Below are 15795 nucleotides of genomic sequence, written 5' to 3' on the forward strand. Positions count from 1 at the left end.
GTTATGGGTTGACGGATGTGGAACATAAACCTATATATGACTCATTAACCTACTTATTTATACGGGTTCACTGGTTGACGAGTTTGTGTGTTCGTTGGTCAGATTCCATAAATAAAATTGATAATTAAACATAAATAAATTCTTGATGCAAGCATATCCTCATTTTAGAAACTTAAGTCTTAAACATCTAAATAAAATTAAAACATTCATGGAAACATGACCAAACTAAAACATTAATATAAACATAGATAAATTCAATCGCAGACGTCGATGTCGTTCGATAATGATTCAATCGTTCATGTCGCCGTTCTTTATGAGTTCTTTCTGTCATTCATCACACGTTCATCACAGAGGGGAGGCCACTAGAAACTTAAGTCTTAAACATCCAAATGAAATTAAAATATTCATGAAAACATGTCAAAACTAAAACATTAATATAAACATAGATAAATTCAATCGCAAGCGTCGACGTCGTTCGATAATGATTCAATCGTTCATGTCGCCGTTCTTCATGAGTTCTTTCTGTCGTTCATCGCAAAGGAGAGGCCAAGAAAGGGCTTATTCGATTTTGTTTGTAAGATACTGAGATTATTTAGGGAAAACGTCAAATATATTGCAATGCAAATCAATAAATGGTTACCCACCGGGTTAAATGGTCAATAGTATCGAGTATCATATTCTAGTATAACGTATAAACTATTAGAGTGTACTTAATACATTTAAAAAATATATAATTTCTTTTATTAAAATTCTAAACGGGTTAGTGGATCAACTCGTATACTTTTTGAGAAACTCATATATGACCAGTTTAATAAATAGATTGACGGGTTGGAAGGTTGCCGGGTTGACAAGTTAAAAACTCAACCCAAACTCATTTATTTTGTGTCGTGTTTTGGATCGTGTCGAGAATTATAAGGCCTATATGTTCACATAAATATTCAATAGAGTAAATTATACGAATGGTCTATGTGGTTTAGAGTAATTAGTATGATTGATCCCTAACTTATTTTTTTAAGTCAGAATGTTTGTTTTTGTTATTTGTTTGGTCCCTGCATATCCTAAAATAACTATTATACTAATTTCTTTTTAATTAAATTTATTATTTATGTATTTGCTTTTTAATTTATTATTACAAATTTATGATAATCTACAAAACTATGTTCCCCTTTCTCCCTTTTGACTCTTTCATGGAAACTAGCCCGGAGGAAACTACTACTATCCTTGCAATTATCTCATATACCACCCGAGCAAAGAACCACGAGTATGGAAAATAAAAACCATATTGATCCATTCAAACCAAATATTAAATATAAAATAAACCGAAAATCAAATCTAATAAACCAAAACTAGAATCAATTCGTTCTAACCATACGTTAATAGAATAAAAAAAACATACATTTGGTTTGTATGAATTTCTTAGAGGAAAAAATAGGGATGTCAACGAGGGCAACAGGGCGAGGAGTGCATCTCCCGCCCCCGCCACCGAAATTAAATAGGAATGTTCAATGTTCCTACCCCGCCCGCGCCCCCGAATCCCCTTTATTACCTCCACCCCCGCCCCCGTTCCCCCGCTCCCGATTGATTTTGGGTTACTTCTTTTGAGCTAAAAGAAGTTGTTATTTAGGTTAAAATAAATTTTTTTAGGTAACAAATAATTATTTATAGCAGAATTTTATATCTTAAAAATAAAAAAGTTATGGTATTTTAAAATTTATACTAACAACTTAGAAATATGTTTTTTTTGATGAATTTTGGAAAATATGTTTTTTTGATGAATTTTGGAAGTTCAAAATCATGTTATTGTTTATTATATTTATAGAATTAATATATGTGTAATTTATTAACGGGGTCCCCATGGGGATTTCGGGACGGGATTGTCTACCCCCGCCCCCAAAATTAAAACGGAGGTTAACCTTGCCCCCGCCGCCGTCCCCGCCCCCGATTTTTTTAAAAAAAATCCTCCAAACGGAACGGGACTCCCACGGGAACGGGATCCCACGGGACTTTTTGACATCCCTAGGAAAAAAGACAAATAAATAAATTGTCAAATATCACTTTTTTCGTATTTTGAATTAATTTTTATACATGTAACTTTATGGATTATTTTATTTTATTAAATTTCACATATGTTTTAATATAATAATTATAATAAAATATATATTTTAATATAATAATTAAAATAAATGTACTAATAAATAGATATTAATATTAATTTCATTAATGTATTTACTTTTTAATTTCAAAATTTTCAAATTAAAACTTATTGACTTTATTTATTTACTTATTTATTTACTTATTTAAATTATTTATTTAAATTTAAAATATATATAAAAAAGAAATTCTCGTTTTAATAATTCATTATTTTTTTTATTTTCTTATAAATTTAAAATTTTAAAATATTTAGACTTTTTCTTTTAAATTAAATTTTGTATATATGGATATTACTAGTAACAACTAGTAATGTATTAAAAAAGAGAGTAACAACTAGTAATGTATTAAAAAAGAGAGATAGAAGGCCTTTCTTTTTTCCTTTTTCTTATTTTTTTTTAATTTAAAAATGATAAATAAATAATAGAAAATTATATATATATATATATATATATATATATATATATATATATATATATATATATATATATATATATATATATATATATATATATATAAAGACATAACAGTCCTTTCATATTAGAAAGAAAGAGATCAACTGTGTAAGAAAAAAACAAACACTTGGGACCTAAACAAAGAAAGAAAGAGATCACACTTGTAAGAAAAAACAAACATTTGGGACCTAAACAATAAGTTAGGGACCAAAAATAAATTAACCTGGACCATTAATATTTGGGACCATTCGTGTAATTTACTCTATATTCAATAACTAAATATCAAGTCGCTTATTTTCTACCGGAAAGCGTAACATTAATATTTATTTATATATATGTAAACCACGCAAAATATTCATCTCCCCAAATATAAATGACAATCGTGCAATATCCAATGAAATAAATGTAATAAACGAACCCTACTTTTGAACAATATTATTGCTTCAAATAAAACCATGATACTTGTTAATCAATGATTCTAAGCACATGTTGATTTAATACCATAACAATACATGTTTATGGATTGACATTATCAAAGACATATGATCAAATCGACTAGACGCCTTTCAAAAATAGAACAAATGACATATAGAACAAATCCAAGAACAGGTTAATATTTTTTAGCCATATTCTCAATTGATAATTGTAAGTCCGAGTCTACCTACTGCGCACTTAACAAAATGTATGTGAAAGAAACATAAAACTTTCAGAAATCAAGAAATTACATGGGTTTCATTTGCGAGGACTAGTGTCCTCCGGTGGTGTGGCGGTGTTGCCACTTCCACCACGTGGATGCGTATTGGAAGCATCGGCAACTCCGGCTGTGACTTTAGCAACATCCAGTGCGGTGGCTTCAGGTTTTTTCTTGGCATAGAGAACGGAGTAGCCGATTCCGGCAGCCATAAGGAAACCGACGATGGTCATGGTGGTGGTGCTGAAGGGCAAATTACGGCGCTGGTGTAGAACGCCACCTGGGTTGTGGCCAGGTGGTCTCTTGGATGACTCCACCCCTACTTTCTTCACTTCCTCCGGACTCATTTTGTGGGTATCCGCCATTTTTCTCCAATCTTCTGCTTCTCCTCCTCCTCCTCCCATCTCTGATCTCTCTCCCGATCTTTTCTGTCGCTGGAAAACATATAAGAGAAGCTTAAAGTGTCGCATGGTGCTGCCATATGTTGTCTGGGTGGCTTAGAGATTGATCGTTGTTCGACGCGTGCACTGTCATAAGCTACGTGTCGTCCTTTAAAGTAAGTTGGCTCATGTTCTCCAATGACTACTAAGAAATTATAGAAATTAATATTATAGATTGCGATGACCGGTGACTAATTATTAACGACCGGTGTGGTTTTATTTATTGGAAAATTTCCAGAAAAGTCCTAAAATTTTAATCCAATTTATGAAAAAGTCCCAAACTAATTTTTGTTTACAGAAAAGCACAGAATACCGGCTAAAACTTCGAAAAAACCCTTTTTGGCCGGTTTCGTAAATTTAGCCGGTATTCTGTCCTTTTTCGTTAGTTTGCTCAAAATATTAGGACTTTTCTGAAAATTACCCAATAACCAAAATATTGGGATTTTTTTGAAAATTACTATGGAATTAATGGATATTATTATTAACAAATCATTTATAAACATAAAATTTTTTTTTTTATTATAAACAAAGGAAATACATTTGTTGTTAATTTCTAAAAATAGAATGGTTGACTATGTACTTCTCAATTGTTTGTTGACCACTTCAAAGTCTTTATGTTCTTCATATGTATCGTTGTGGGTGTCATAGTGAGAAGTAATCTATTAGGCGTGACCAATACAAGAGTTGATAATATTTATTAATACACAATCAATAAGTTTCTACTTGCTATTAAGCATGATGCTATATGATCATGTGTTATTAGAAAATATCATTACACGAACATATAGATCTTTCATTATATTCTTTAACCTAACTACCACCTAACCTCCAAACATTACCCGGTAACAACCATAAAATTACACATATCTATCGAGAGTGAAAAGTAAACTTTGAATGACAATTTAAATAGATAATCACCCTTCACTTGTTTCCATATAAATTATCATTCAGGGTTCACTTTTCACATTTTATAGATGTGTGTTAGCCGATGATTGTTAACATGTAAGGTATGAATGTTGGTTGGTAGTTAGGTTAAACAACATAAGAAGAACACCAACATTAGAGGAATGCTAACTAACTTCATCTCACCATCATACCCACAACAATGCATAGGAAGAACATAGAGAGTTTGAGTGGTCAGGAAACAATAGAGGAGTACTTAGGCCACCAATATTTTGGTTATTATGTAATTTATAAAAGATTTGTTAATAATAATATCCATTAATTTCATGGTAATTTTCAAAAAAGTCACAATATTTTGGTTATTATGTAATTTTTCCAAAAGTCCCAAAATTTTGAGCAAACTAACGAAAAAGGACAAAATACCGGCAAAATCTGCGAAACCGGCCGAAAAGGGTTTTTTCGAAGTTTTAACCGGTATTCTGTGCTTTTCTGTAAATAAAATTTATTTTGGGACTTTTTCATAAATTGGACTAAAATTTTGGGACTTTTCTGAAGATTTCCCTTATTTATTTTATATTTTTATTGAAAAAATTAAAATATAGATATGTGAAATTACTCTTATAGTTTACATAATTGAGTCCCAAATTCTCTCATATATATACTATTACACTTTCACCTTGGGTGTCGAAAACACACCCCTAAATTGTGACTTACCTTACTTCTTCTTTTGTGATCAATAGGCCTTGAAGCATCCACTCGAGCAAAAAAAAAAAAAAAAAAAAAAAACTATAGCCCTCAATCCATCTAATCTCAAACCTTCCCTCTAAGATTGGTTGCATCATTACATAACTAACATTTCAAATCATCTTTAGTCGGCTAATTTTATCCAATTTATCTATAACAATCCAAATCCTAACCATTTTTGTTAATCATAATTAGTGTAAATCAAGAATGTTAAAATTGGGATTTTACTTTTTGTATTTTGCAAAATCATGACCATGAGATCGGGATCAAAGATCCTACTAAAATGAACTCAAATTCAAATTTGCACATAAAGTCTTGCATGTGCAATATACATTATAGCTTGATGTTAATTAAGACGTCAATATTGAAATCAATTTTAACTTTTTGAACATGAACCATAATTTTTGTTACTACAAACCATAAAAATTAAACATCTTAATTAAAAAAGGAAACAAATATCATTATGGTCATGTACATCTAAAGACTTACTATCACAAAGGGAATATCATAAGTATAATCTGTCTATTTTAAGATGTCCTATGAAACTTCTTCGCAACTTACAATGCTCAATTTCAAATTGAATGTATGGATTTTTAAAGCTCTACTGTATAATAAACTAAAGAGGTAGGATTTAATTGTGTTAATATTTTAAGTTCCTAGTTTGGATCTTAAGATTCCACCATGGTTGTCAAGATCGTGATTCTAATCGTAAGATCGTACTATCCTAAGTATGAAAAACGAGTCGGATCGTAAAAAAATCGTATTTGGATAGGATCGTAGGATCGGGATCCAATCCCACCTTTCCTTGAATTATTATTATTATTATTATTTTTTTTTGCAAATGAAATTTTTGTCACCATTTTATGCCTTCTACCCTTTACTATTTTACTGTTTATAATTTTGTGTTGTGATTTATAACTAATATTTTGAAGTTTTTATAATTTTTGAACAAAAAATTGAACGTTTGAAATAATTTTTATGTTTTATTTTATAGGATCTTAAGATCTCGATCCCAATCTTACAAACTCAATCCTACGTAAGATCCCAATCTTGACAACCTAGGATTCCACTATAGCTTTTGCTTTAAATAGATTCTAGTGAGATCAGAATCGTTTTTTGAATGTAGGCATCTTAAAATCATAAGATCTTATGATTAAGATCGGGATCTTAACAACCATAGTGTAAATATGTCTTTTAACTTTAGTACTTGCATAAAATTGATAATTATTATACTAGTTATCATTTTTCTACATATAACTAACATGCAATCACTTTTACCACCTAACCCCATCCCCATTTCCAAACCCTAACCGCAATCTCATGGAAAACAAGGGAAATATACCAACATGGATTAGTAGTATTATTCAAAATGGCATGAATACATACATTATTTTGATAATCTTCCACTTAAAGAAACAAATATAAATCACTTGGTCAATCAAATAAAAGTCATATATAACCAATAATTACAACTACAAATATTGAGAAATAATTCTCTTATTCACCAACATACCAAACACAAACACAAACACACTGAGATCAACATACCAAAATATCTGTCAATCTTCTTTTACAAAGCTACTCAGGACGAAAGGTTACCAAATTTGGAAGGTCAAACTCCTGGAGTTGTTTTATATCATTTGCAGTCACGTTGGTGGACTCTAAGCTCAGAGATTTCAACTTCTTCAATGGCTTTAGATGCTGCAATCCTTCAACTGTTACTTGAGAACTTGATAAGTTTAAAGACACCAATTTTGTCAGACCTACAACAATTACACATTTACCCACCTCCATCTTAAACTATTTTATAAATCCCTTTTCATCTAATTTTTAAGGAGATATAATAAATAACAAAAATAATAATAATAATAATAATAATACCAGTAATGGATTTTAAGGAAGCATTTGTGAGTTGTTTATTTTGTGACAGGTTCAAAAGCACCAGAGATCGAAGATCCATTATATTCCTCACACCAGCATCTGTTATTCCTCCACCACAGATTTCCAAAGACTGAAGTTTTGTAAAATCTAGATGAAAAAACAGGGGTATAACCGTCATTCAACGTCACAGACTGTTTTTTATTTTTTACTAAATATTAAAAATTCATAGATATTGTCATACTGCGCAGAGAATTTGTTCCTGCATCTGTTATTCTAGCACAAAAGAGATCCAGATGAGTCAATCCGGTCAAACCTGCATCCATGCAAAAAATAAGAATTTACCTTTTTTCCAATTTTAGGGATATAAAAGTTTTTTATTTTTATTTTTGTTACTTGTGAGAGTTGAAAGTCCAGCATCTGTGATGTGGCGAACATCTAAGTTAAGTGATCTAAGAGTTGATAATCCGGATAGATTTGGTAAACCTCCATCCGTGATAACAGTGAATGAAAGATTTAAAATTTGGAGATTCATCAACCCTGTAACAAATTTTATAAAAGATGAATTAATTAATCCTTAAAAATCAAATTATTAAGTTTATAGAAAAATGTATAACCTGAAAGATGGAAAAGACCATTGCTTCCAACTTCTGTATCAGACAACTCCAAACATTTCAAACCATGAAGGCCTGTTATTTTTTACAAATATATGCATCAGCATCTGATAGACATTAGATAATTAGCCAAAAAAAAAACTTTAATAATATACGCAATGCATAACCCTTTCGAAGGTTTTTCCTTTTACAAAATATATATATATATATATATATATATATATATATATATATATATATATATATATATATATATATATATATATATATATCTCAAAAATAAATATTAGAATGCCACAAACAAACAGGTTTAATAGATAACTATGTCAGAGGTATTTTGCTTTACGTATAAAAGATAATAAATTATCATGCATGTAGTTATAAAAAATAAAAGACAATAAAAATACTATCCGATCACTATGCTTTTGAATACTTGATATTGGTGCCATTTAGATCATCTTACAAGGTATTTCTTTTCTATAAAAATATTCATTTTTATTTTTTATATTAAATCAGAGAGATAAGCAGTCAGAAGATTATAAGCATTTAAGATTTGAATATGATTCAGGGGTAAAATAAAGGAAAACCTTAGAAATATTATTCAAAATAGTAAAAACCTTATTCTACAATACGTAGTGGGACGATTTTTTTTTAATGGTAAAAAGCTTTATAAAAGGCTTAAAGAATAGTAAAAAGTCTTCATTGGGGATGCTATGTGCCACAAAATCTTGAATTATATCATGACAAGTATTCACATTATTCATGTTTGTTTGAATTCTGAACAAGAAGATATATGAATTATGATGGCATGTAAAAAATAATGTAGAAGCAAAAAGATGGGAATAAAATAAATAAATAAGAAAAGAATCACCTGCCAAGTTAACCAATCCATAATCCCGAATTCTACATGAATCTAGATTCAAGCTCTCTAAATTATTTAAACCTGGCATATGAGAATAATCTTCTACTTTAATATACATCAATTTATGTTTATTATAAAAAAAAAATAAAAATAAAAGACAAAGAAAGGACAAGAAGCACCTTTCAGATGGACCAAAACAGCATCTGAAATATCATTGAATCCCAAATTGAGTACTCTTAAAGCCTTTAGCCCTGAAAAACTAACATAATTCAGGACAAAAAAAAAGAAAGAAAGAAATTTACTTTTATGCCACCCTAACAAAGACTGACTTGAAAATTTATGGCACCCGTTATCAGTCAAATTACTTCTGCTTAAATTCAAATAAAGCAGAGTTACAATATCTGCAATTAAAAATAAAAAAAGATTTGGCATCATGTGATTAAGAAAAATAACATAATAATAATAATAATATGGATTATGGAAATCTTGATTTTGTATGGACCTGAAAGTGCATCCAAGCATGCTGCAGTAACAGGGCATCTTTCCATATTCAGCGTTGCAAGCTTGTATAATCCTGAAATATTGCACTCATTCTCAACTGAGTCAACTCACTAGGGTTTTGTAATGAAAAAAGTAAACCTTGAATTTAGATGCAAGATATAAAATTTAATCCATGTAAAACAATGCATCTGATGATTCATGTAATGAAGGGTCTCAGAATTCAGATGCGTTCAACATTTAAAAAAAAAAAAAATTGTATTTGGTTTTTGGTGTCATCTTGCTTAAAAAAAAATCTCAAAATCCTAACTAAATTGTTTTTTATTTTTCAATAGTAACTACAAAATACACTTTCTCTATTTTATTGGGAATTTTCTTTAATTATGTACTACTGATAAGTGATAAGTATAACTGTTCATCTGTATTTAAATATAAGTTGATAATTGATATTTAGGGCAAATTACTGAAAACCTATTATATTTTGGAAAATTTTGCAATTTAACCAATTATACTTTATTTTATCAATAAACCCATAAAAGTTTTAGACATATTTCCAATTTAACCATTTTGACATTATTGTTTGTGAAATAACCAATGAAACCTGATATAAAAGGTCAAAATGGTTCAGTTTAAACCAAAATACATCTGAAACTTTGGGAAATTGTCAAAAAAGTCCCAATATTTTCAGGAAAGTTACATTTTAGTCCCAAGATTTTTTTTTGAACATAAAAGTTCTGATTGTTTGTAAAAATACGATAATATGTCATTTCCTGTTAAAAAAAAGTCTTTTTTGTAAACTGGAGCCAAAATGAAATAATCGGGACTTTTATGTTCAAAAGAAAAGCTTGGGACTAAAATGTAACTTTCCTGAAAATATTGGGACTTTTCTGACAATTTCCCCTGAAACTTTTATGGTTTGACAGGAAAAATAAAATATTGGGGGATTAAACCGCAAAATTGCCCAATATATAATGGTTTTTCTATAACTTGCCCTATTTATTAAAGAAAAAAAACTGTTGGATAAATATATTTTTTGGCCATCTATTATAGCAAAATTATACATCTAACATACAAATCAATATGAATCACAAATTGTTTATCTTAAGCAATCCCTCTTAATTTACCAATTAAAATTGATCTACAGATCTGATTTCTATTTTGTTTGGGAACTAGAAATGCAAGTCAAACAACAAAAATGTAAATTAGTAAAAGTCAAACTGGATTGACCTTTCAAAAATGTGACCCCATGATCTGTCACCTTGCTGGAAGAAACTTGCAACTCTTTCAAGTTTTTTAGCTCTAAAAACATAAAAAGATATGAATCATCAGCATAACAATAAGTGATTTAACTGAAAAGTTTGATGCTTCCATTAGTTTTAGTAATGTGAACAAATGACAATTCCATATAAACTTGTGTTGATATTAAGACTATGTTACCTGAGATAGGTTCCATATCATCATCAGTAATGCAATTGCAACAGTTAATGTTAAGCACCTCAAGCTTTGATAAACCTACCACAAACATGATTACATATTAAAAAAAAATTCTTAAAATCTAAAAAAGGAAATTATAATTAATACCTTTTAGATGAACAAGACCACCATGGATCAATGGACATCTTTCCAGGTCCAAATTTAGCAAGTTGACCAAACTAGAAAGCACACTCATTCCATTTGTAGTGATGTTGTTGTTTCTTTTCAAACTCAAAGTTGTTAAGTTAGAAAGACCTGAAACAAAAAAAGCAAGAAAAGTTGTATATAGCTAATCTGATTTTTTGGGTGTGAAATTACCATTATAACCTCAGTGAAGAAGAATATACCGCTAATGTGATCAAGCCCAGTGTCTGAAATTTGGGCACAGAAATTAAAGTTCAAATCTTGGATGTTGTCACAGTTTTTAATGTGGAATAAACCATTATCAGTAACATTAGAATTAGAAATGTCTGCTGAAAGTAAAGATGATCCTTGTGAGGATATGACCTCCATCCAGCTATCATCAACTCCAGGATATTCTCCTAATTCAATATCCTTCAAAAAAAAATTATTTAAGATGTTGAATTAGAAAAAATTAAATTAAACAAGATGTTGAATTAGAATTGTCATAAATCGAACAAACCCAAAATTAGCAGGTTGATTTGTGATAACTTTAATGAATCCATTTAATTGAACAGGTTTAATAGGGTTTAAAGTTTTTGACCTGAAATCAAAAAACCGAAAAACAAAGAAATAATAGTAACAATGATGAGACTTTTAATAATATAATGTCAAATCAAAATGGTTTTTATTAAAAAGGGGATCAAAACCTAATGTATTTAGTGAAAATTTTGGTTATGCAAATGGTGGACCTGTTAATAGGCTTTGGCAGGTAAGTGTAACCAATGGTTTTTTTGTAAAAAATTGAAATTGACTTTTCAGGTAAATGGCACAAAAAACAATGTTTTTTTTTTGTGTGTGTGAATAGGCTTTTTATTTAATATTTAATTTAACAAGTACAAAACCTTTAGGTTTGTAACATATCAAACAACTCTAAACAGTTTTCCTTTATGTAATGTTTGAAAACAGGTTTATCTAAAAAGATCAACTTGGAAAAAGAAACAAAAAAGTAAATCGGTGAACCTAAAGATCAACCTTTTATCTACAGTTTATTTATAATACAATAATATATCCTTCTACTTGTTACTGAATACCTCAAGAGCACAGCCTCGGAAAGCCTCAAGATATGTTCCATTAAGGCGTTTAGAATAGACCAATTGATCAAATATCTGCTGGCTAATGTCTCTTGGAAGCATAGAGAATGTGTCATATTGATCAATTTTCTGTTCATAACAAAGTAAACAATTTTATTAGCATGGGATAAAAGTATCCTAACATGAAATGAATGTCAGCTCTTCAAAAGGAATAACTTACTTCACATATTATATGAGTGCACAATTCCATGAGAGATGGATATATTGCCATTTGCTCTTTATTATCAAAAAAAGAGGCTCCCAACCACTTTGAGCTTCCATTTCTGGAAAACCTTCTAGAAACTCCACTATATGCACCATTTTCATTAGTATGTTGGACCTGTTTTATGGAACTAACTCCCCCCATAGAGATTTAACCTTTCAAACTGAACAAACAATAAAAGCCACTAAACCAGATGGAAAACTTGATGGAATTTGATCAGACTTTATGAGCTTAACCAATTCTGTTCATGTTAATCTGCAAGTGAAAGTTGTACTGTTTTTAGTCTACACAGCTTTTCATCACTCTTTCAGGAACAAAAAAGAGCTTAGTTTCCTTAAACCAATGATAATCATAATTAAAGTGAATAGTATCCCATAATTCCGTTTCAGATATCTCTACAGAAGAGTCCCATTTTGGTGTAACATAACACAATATCTTTCCAAGTTTCACAAATCAAACTCTTAACACCAGAAAACAAGTTGTAACATTCAAAACACAGCAAAGAAAACCCTAAAAACCAAACAACACAAAAATGCATACTAACACTATCAGCAAGATACATAATCAACATCATCATCTTCATGAAATTGAGAGCTATCGGTAATAGTGAAAAAGCCTTCTATAGCAAGATCACGAGAGTTTCAGAGCCAGAACATCAAGGAATTACAGGTATCAATTCGTGCCAAAAAGAAATTCAAAATTAAAGCGAATAAAAGGTGCAAGGCAATAACGAAAATCAAATTTACTTCATTTCTTGCGAAATGAAGCTATATGATACATCGATAGAGAAGGGGAAGAACATGAACCGAAGTCTAACAAGGCTTAACAAATCATGCAATCGCGAAATCGCAGTATAGTAATTAGAAATCCGATAAATTCTAACAAAAATCGAAATGAACGATTAGATAACCAAATCAAAAGAAGAACAAATAAATGATTATTACTTTCGACGATCACTTTCAGAGGCTTCCGGTGTAAGAACAGAAGGAAAAGGGAAGCAAAATCGCACAGAAAAGAAGTGCTGACGAGTCAGTGTGAATTAGCGAGGGATGATGGAAAGGTGGAAGATCGAGGTTTGTTATTTATACTGGCAGAGAAAGGCGGAACGGTGGGCCCATTTTAAGGGATTCAGTTCGCTTTTTATCCTTTCGCTTTCTTTTGTGAAATCCAAGTGGGGCCGCTCCTGTGCTTACGTATTTTTGGTGCCGGATGCAAAATGTGTTTGGGATTGTGTTTATAAAAATAAATAATAATAATAAATTATAAATGAGTATCTTTATTCTCTAAATATTAGTAAAAGAGAACCATTAATCAACTAATGAAGCAATCAGGATTATTGATTGTATCATATATTTTCCACCTTTAGATCAAATTGCTGACATTATCTTTCCAAAATAAAATTCAAACACAATTACATTTAATTATAGAATATGTAATAATTATAAAAGCTTTAAATTCAGTAATTATTTTATCAATTGAAACATATCATTCTATTTATATACATGATATCAGTTTCTCTAATTAATATTGTTTCTAATTTAACTCCCTTATTTATAGTTTTTGATTTCCAAATTCAAACCCATTTATATTTTATTTTTTATTTATAAAGCATACCAATAATTAAGTTATTAACCTATAAAATCTAATAAAATCCCATTAAATCAGCAAAATATTTAAGAGTCAAAATTAAAGTCAATATTATTCATAATTTATCTTCCAGTATATCCCACATAAAATGAATCAATTTGAGATAACTGTTTGAATTTTAAAATTGATTAAATAAGAAAGTCAATTAATTTGAAGTTTTGAATTAATATAGATAGACATTTTTTTTTCCAGATGAATGGCCGAAAATCTCCAAGATGATATCTTAGGATCCCAATTATTTTTAGAAGATAATGATTACCTTATTCAAAAACACCCTATATATACAATTACACTGAAGTGATTATTCTTACAATTTTGAATTGAGTACTATGATGTACAGTGTTCTTATTGAGGAATCTTTTTCTCCAATTCTTTTTTTCCAAGCTCTTACTTTACTCTGTTCTCCTTATTCTTCTTTAATTTCTTGCATTTACTATGTTCTTATTATTTGTTATTAGTGTGTTCTTGTTGAAAGACCGTGAAAAAAAATTAATCAATCTACTTTAAGCATATTAGTTTCATTCATTTAGTTATAGAAACAAAATTATACTGTAATACATGGATCCCGATATGTAATTTAAATCAAATTATTCATTTTTGCAAAGGGAATCGACGAGTTGGAGGCCCCAAACTCGTCGAGTAGGGATGGAATTTGGGCACGAGACTTGAAGTCTACTCGATGAGTTGAGAGCTTCAACTCGACGAGTAGGACTGCTAGAGTGAAACCCTTATTTTTAGGATTTTGCACCTTATTTAAACACCTTAACCTCCAAAGGTTGGCCTCATATGCAGCCTCCATCACCCCAAACCCTAGCCATGAAACCCTAATCCACTTTGAGTGTTTTTGATCCATTGTTGTGTGTTCTTTGTGATTTTGAAGCTTGAGAAGGAAGGAGAAGATTGGGGATTTAATAGGAAGTTAGTAGATCCGGAGTTTGAGGTGCATTTCTGACTCATTTGAGGTATAAACTTTATACCTTGGCTTTATATTACTTAGATCTTCATTTAGGGTAGTATATTGTCACTTTTGGGCCATATTGAAGTCATTTTCGGGATTTGAGTGTATCATGAAGTTGTGACTTCAGATCTAGGCACTCATAAGCTTATGGGGCTTAAAGTTGTCAGCTTTATCCAGCCTTGGCCCTTCCCCCATGCCCTAGACCTCTTATATAACTTAGTTTTGGTGTTTCTAACTTGATGACACCATGCATGAATGTAAAGTTAACAACTTTACATGGTAACTTAGTCCTAGGGGACCAGATCTATGGTTTAGAAGCATTAAACTCGATTGGAAGTGACTGAATGGATTTAGACCAAGGGGGCTCAACGAGTTGTTCATCCAACTCGGCGAGTTGGGTCGTGGTCCCCCAACTTTTTTCTCAGTAGGTCTTAGCATTTCTCAAAATTCAGCTACAAGAAGTCATGGATACACTTCTTGAATAAATCATCTAAATTGAATTTCATTTGTTAGTTGGATGTAGTGACCAAAATGCAAGATTTGTGAAAGTTCATTATTATTTATTAGTGTTAACCTTTAGCAAATTATGATACTAATATTATATTTTTGCTCATAACATGTTTTTTTGTAATAATTTATTTGATCGAACGATATGTATATGTGATTGGGTGTAATCTGAAAAATCATATTTTAATTTTTATAAAGAAAAAAAACTTTGAAATCGACCAAATTACTACGTCTGAATTTGATGTTTATGGTTATGACAATTCACTTTATTTGTAATGTTTATCGAATTTCTTTGCAGAATTTAATGTTGCTAGTACATGTAACAACTTATTGTTGCTTTTGGTTTTACAAGACCAATATGAAAAAGAGCCATATAAGCTTCCATGAGGGTTGGTACACCGAACAAAATCAATTCATAAAGCTACTACACAACATGTTTTAATCAAAAAGTCGCATTATGTTGTGATAAAACAAAGATCACATAGATCATTTATGTTAAAA

General features: G+C 30.3%; 2 protein-coding genes across 2 annotated transcripts; both read right to left on the reverse strand.

Annotated features, from left to right (window-relative positions):
* Nucleotides 1-3167: 3167 nt before the first annotated feature.
* Nucleotides 3168-3911, reverse strand: LOC145042699 (uncharacterized). The gene has a single exon (XM_078991161.1). It carries the CDS (start codon nucleotides 3762-3764, stop codon nucleotides 3336-3338), a length of 429 nt encoding a protein of 142 aa, XP_078847287.1. The 5' UTR covers nucleotides 3765-3911; the 3' UTR covers nucleotides 3168-3335.
* Nucleotides 3912-6720: 2809 nt separating this feature from the next.
* LOC145042698 (uncharacterized) lies at nucleotides 6721-13283 on the reverse strand. The gene is made up of 16 exons (XM_078991160.1): nucleotides 13127-13283; nucleotides 12141-12437; nucleotides 11921-12049; nucleotides 11054-11261; nucleotides 10815-10961; nucleotides 10671-10745; nucleotides 10461-10532; nucleotides 9238-9309; nucleotides 9065-9136; nucleotides 8915-8986; nucleotides 8745-8816; nucleotides 7877-7948; nucleotides 7656-7799; nucleotides 7504-7575; nucleotides 7263-7409; nucleotides 6721-7144 (listed from the first exon to the last, which is right to left on the reverse strand). Exons 2-16 carry the CDS (start codon nucleotides 12324-12326, stop codon nucleotides 6960-6962), a joined length of 1725 nt encoding a protein of 574 aa, XP_078847286.1. The 5' UTR covers nucleotides 12327-12437; nucleotides 13127-13283; the 3' UTR covers nucleotides 6721-6959.
* Between the last annotated feature and the right edge of the window lie 2512 nt (nucleotides 13284-15795).

Source organism: Lactuca saligna, chromosome 4 (genome assembly GCF_052625555.1).
Source record: "Lactuca saligna cultivar CGN05327 chromosome 4, ASM5262555v1, whole genome shotgun sequence".
NCBI lineage: Eukaryota > Viridiplantae > Streptophyta > Magnoliopsida > Asterales > Asteraceae > Lactuca > Lactuca saligna.

What these genes read in the sequence shown, in the direction of transcription:
- LOC145042698 (XM_078991160.1), bottom strand. Translation starts at nt 12,326, where the DNA reads ATGGGGGGAGTTAGTTCCATAAAACAGGTCCAACATACTAATGAAAAT. An exon ending in TGGTCTTGTTCATCTAAAAG is followed by an intron (nt 10,746 to 10,814) that starts GTATTAATTATA and finishes TGTTTGTGGTAG; the next exon opens with GTTTATCAAAGCTTGAGGTG. An exon ending in TGGTCTTTTCCATCTTTCAG is followed by an intron (nt 7,800 to 7,876) that starts GTTATACATTTT and finishes AATTTGTTACAG; the next exon opens with GGTTGATGAATCTCCAAATT.
- LOC145042699 (XM_078991161.1), bottom strand. Translation starts at nt 3,764, where the DNA reads ATGCGACACTTTAAGCTTCTCTTATATGTTTTCCAGCGACAGAAAAGA.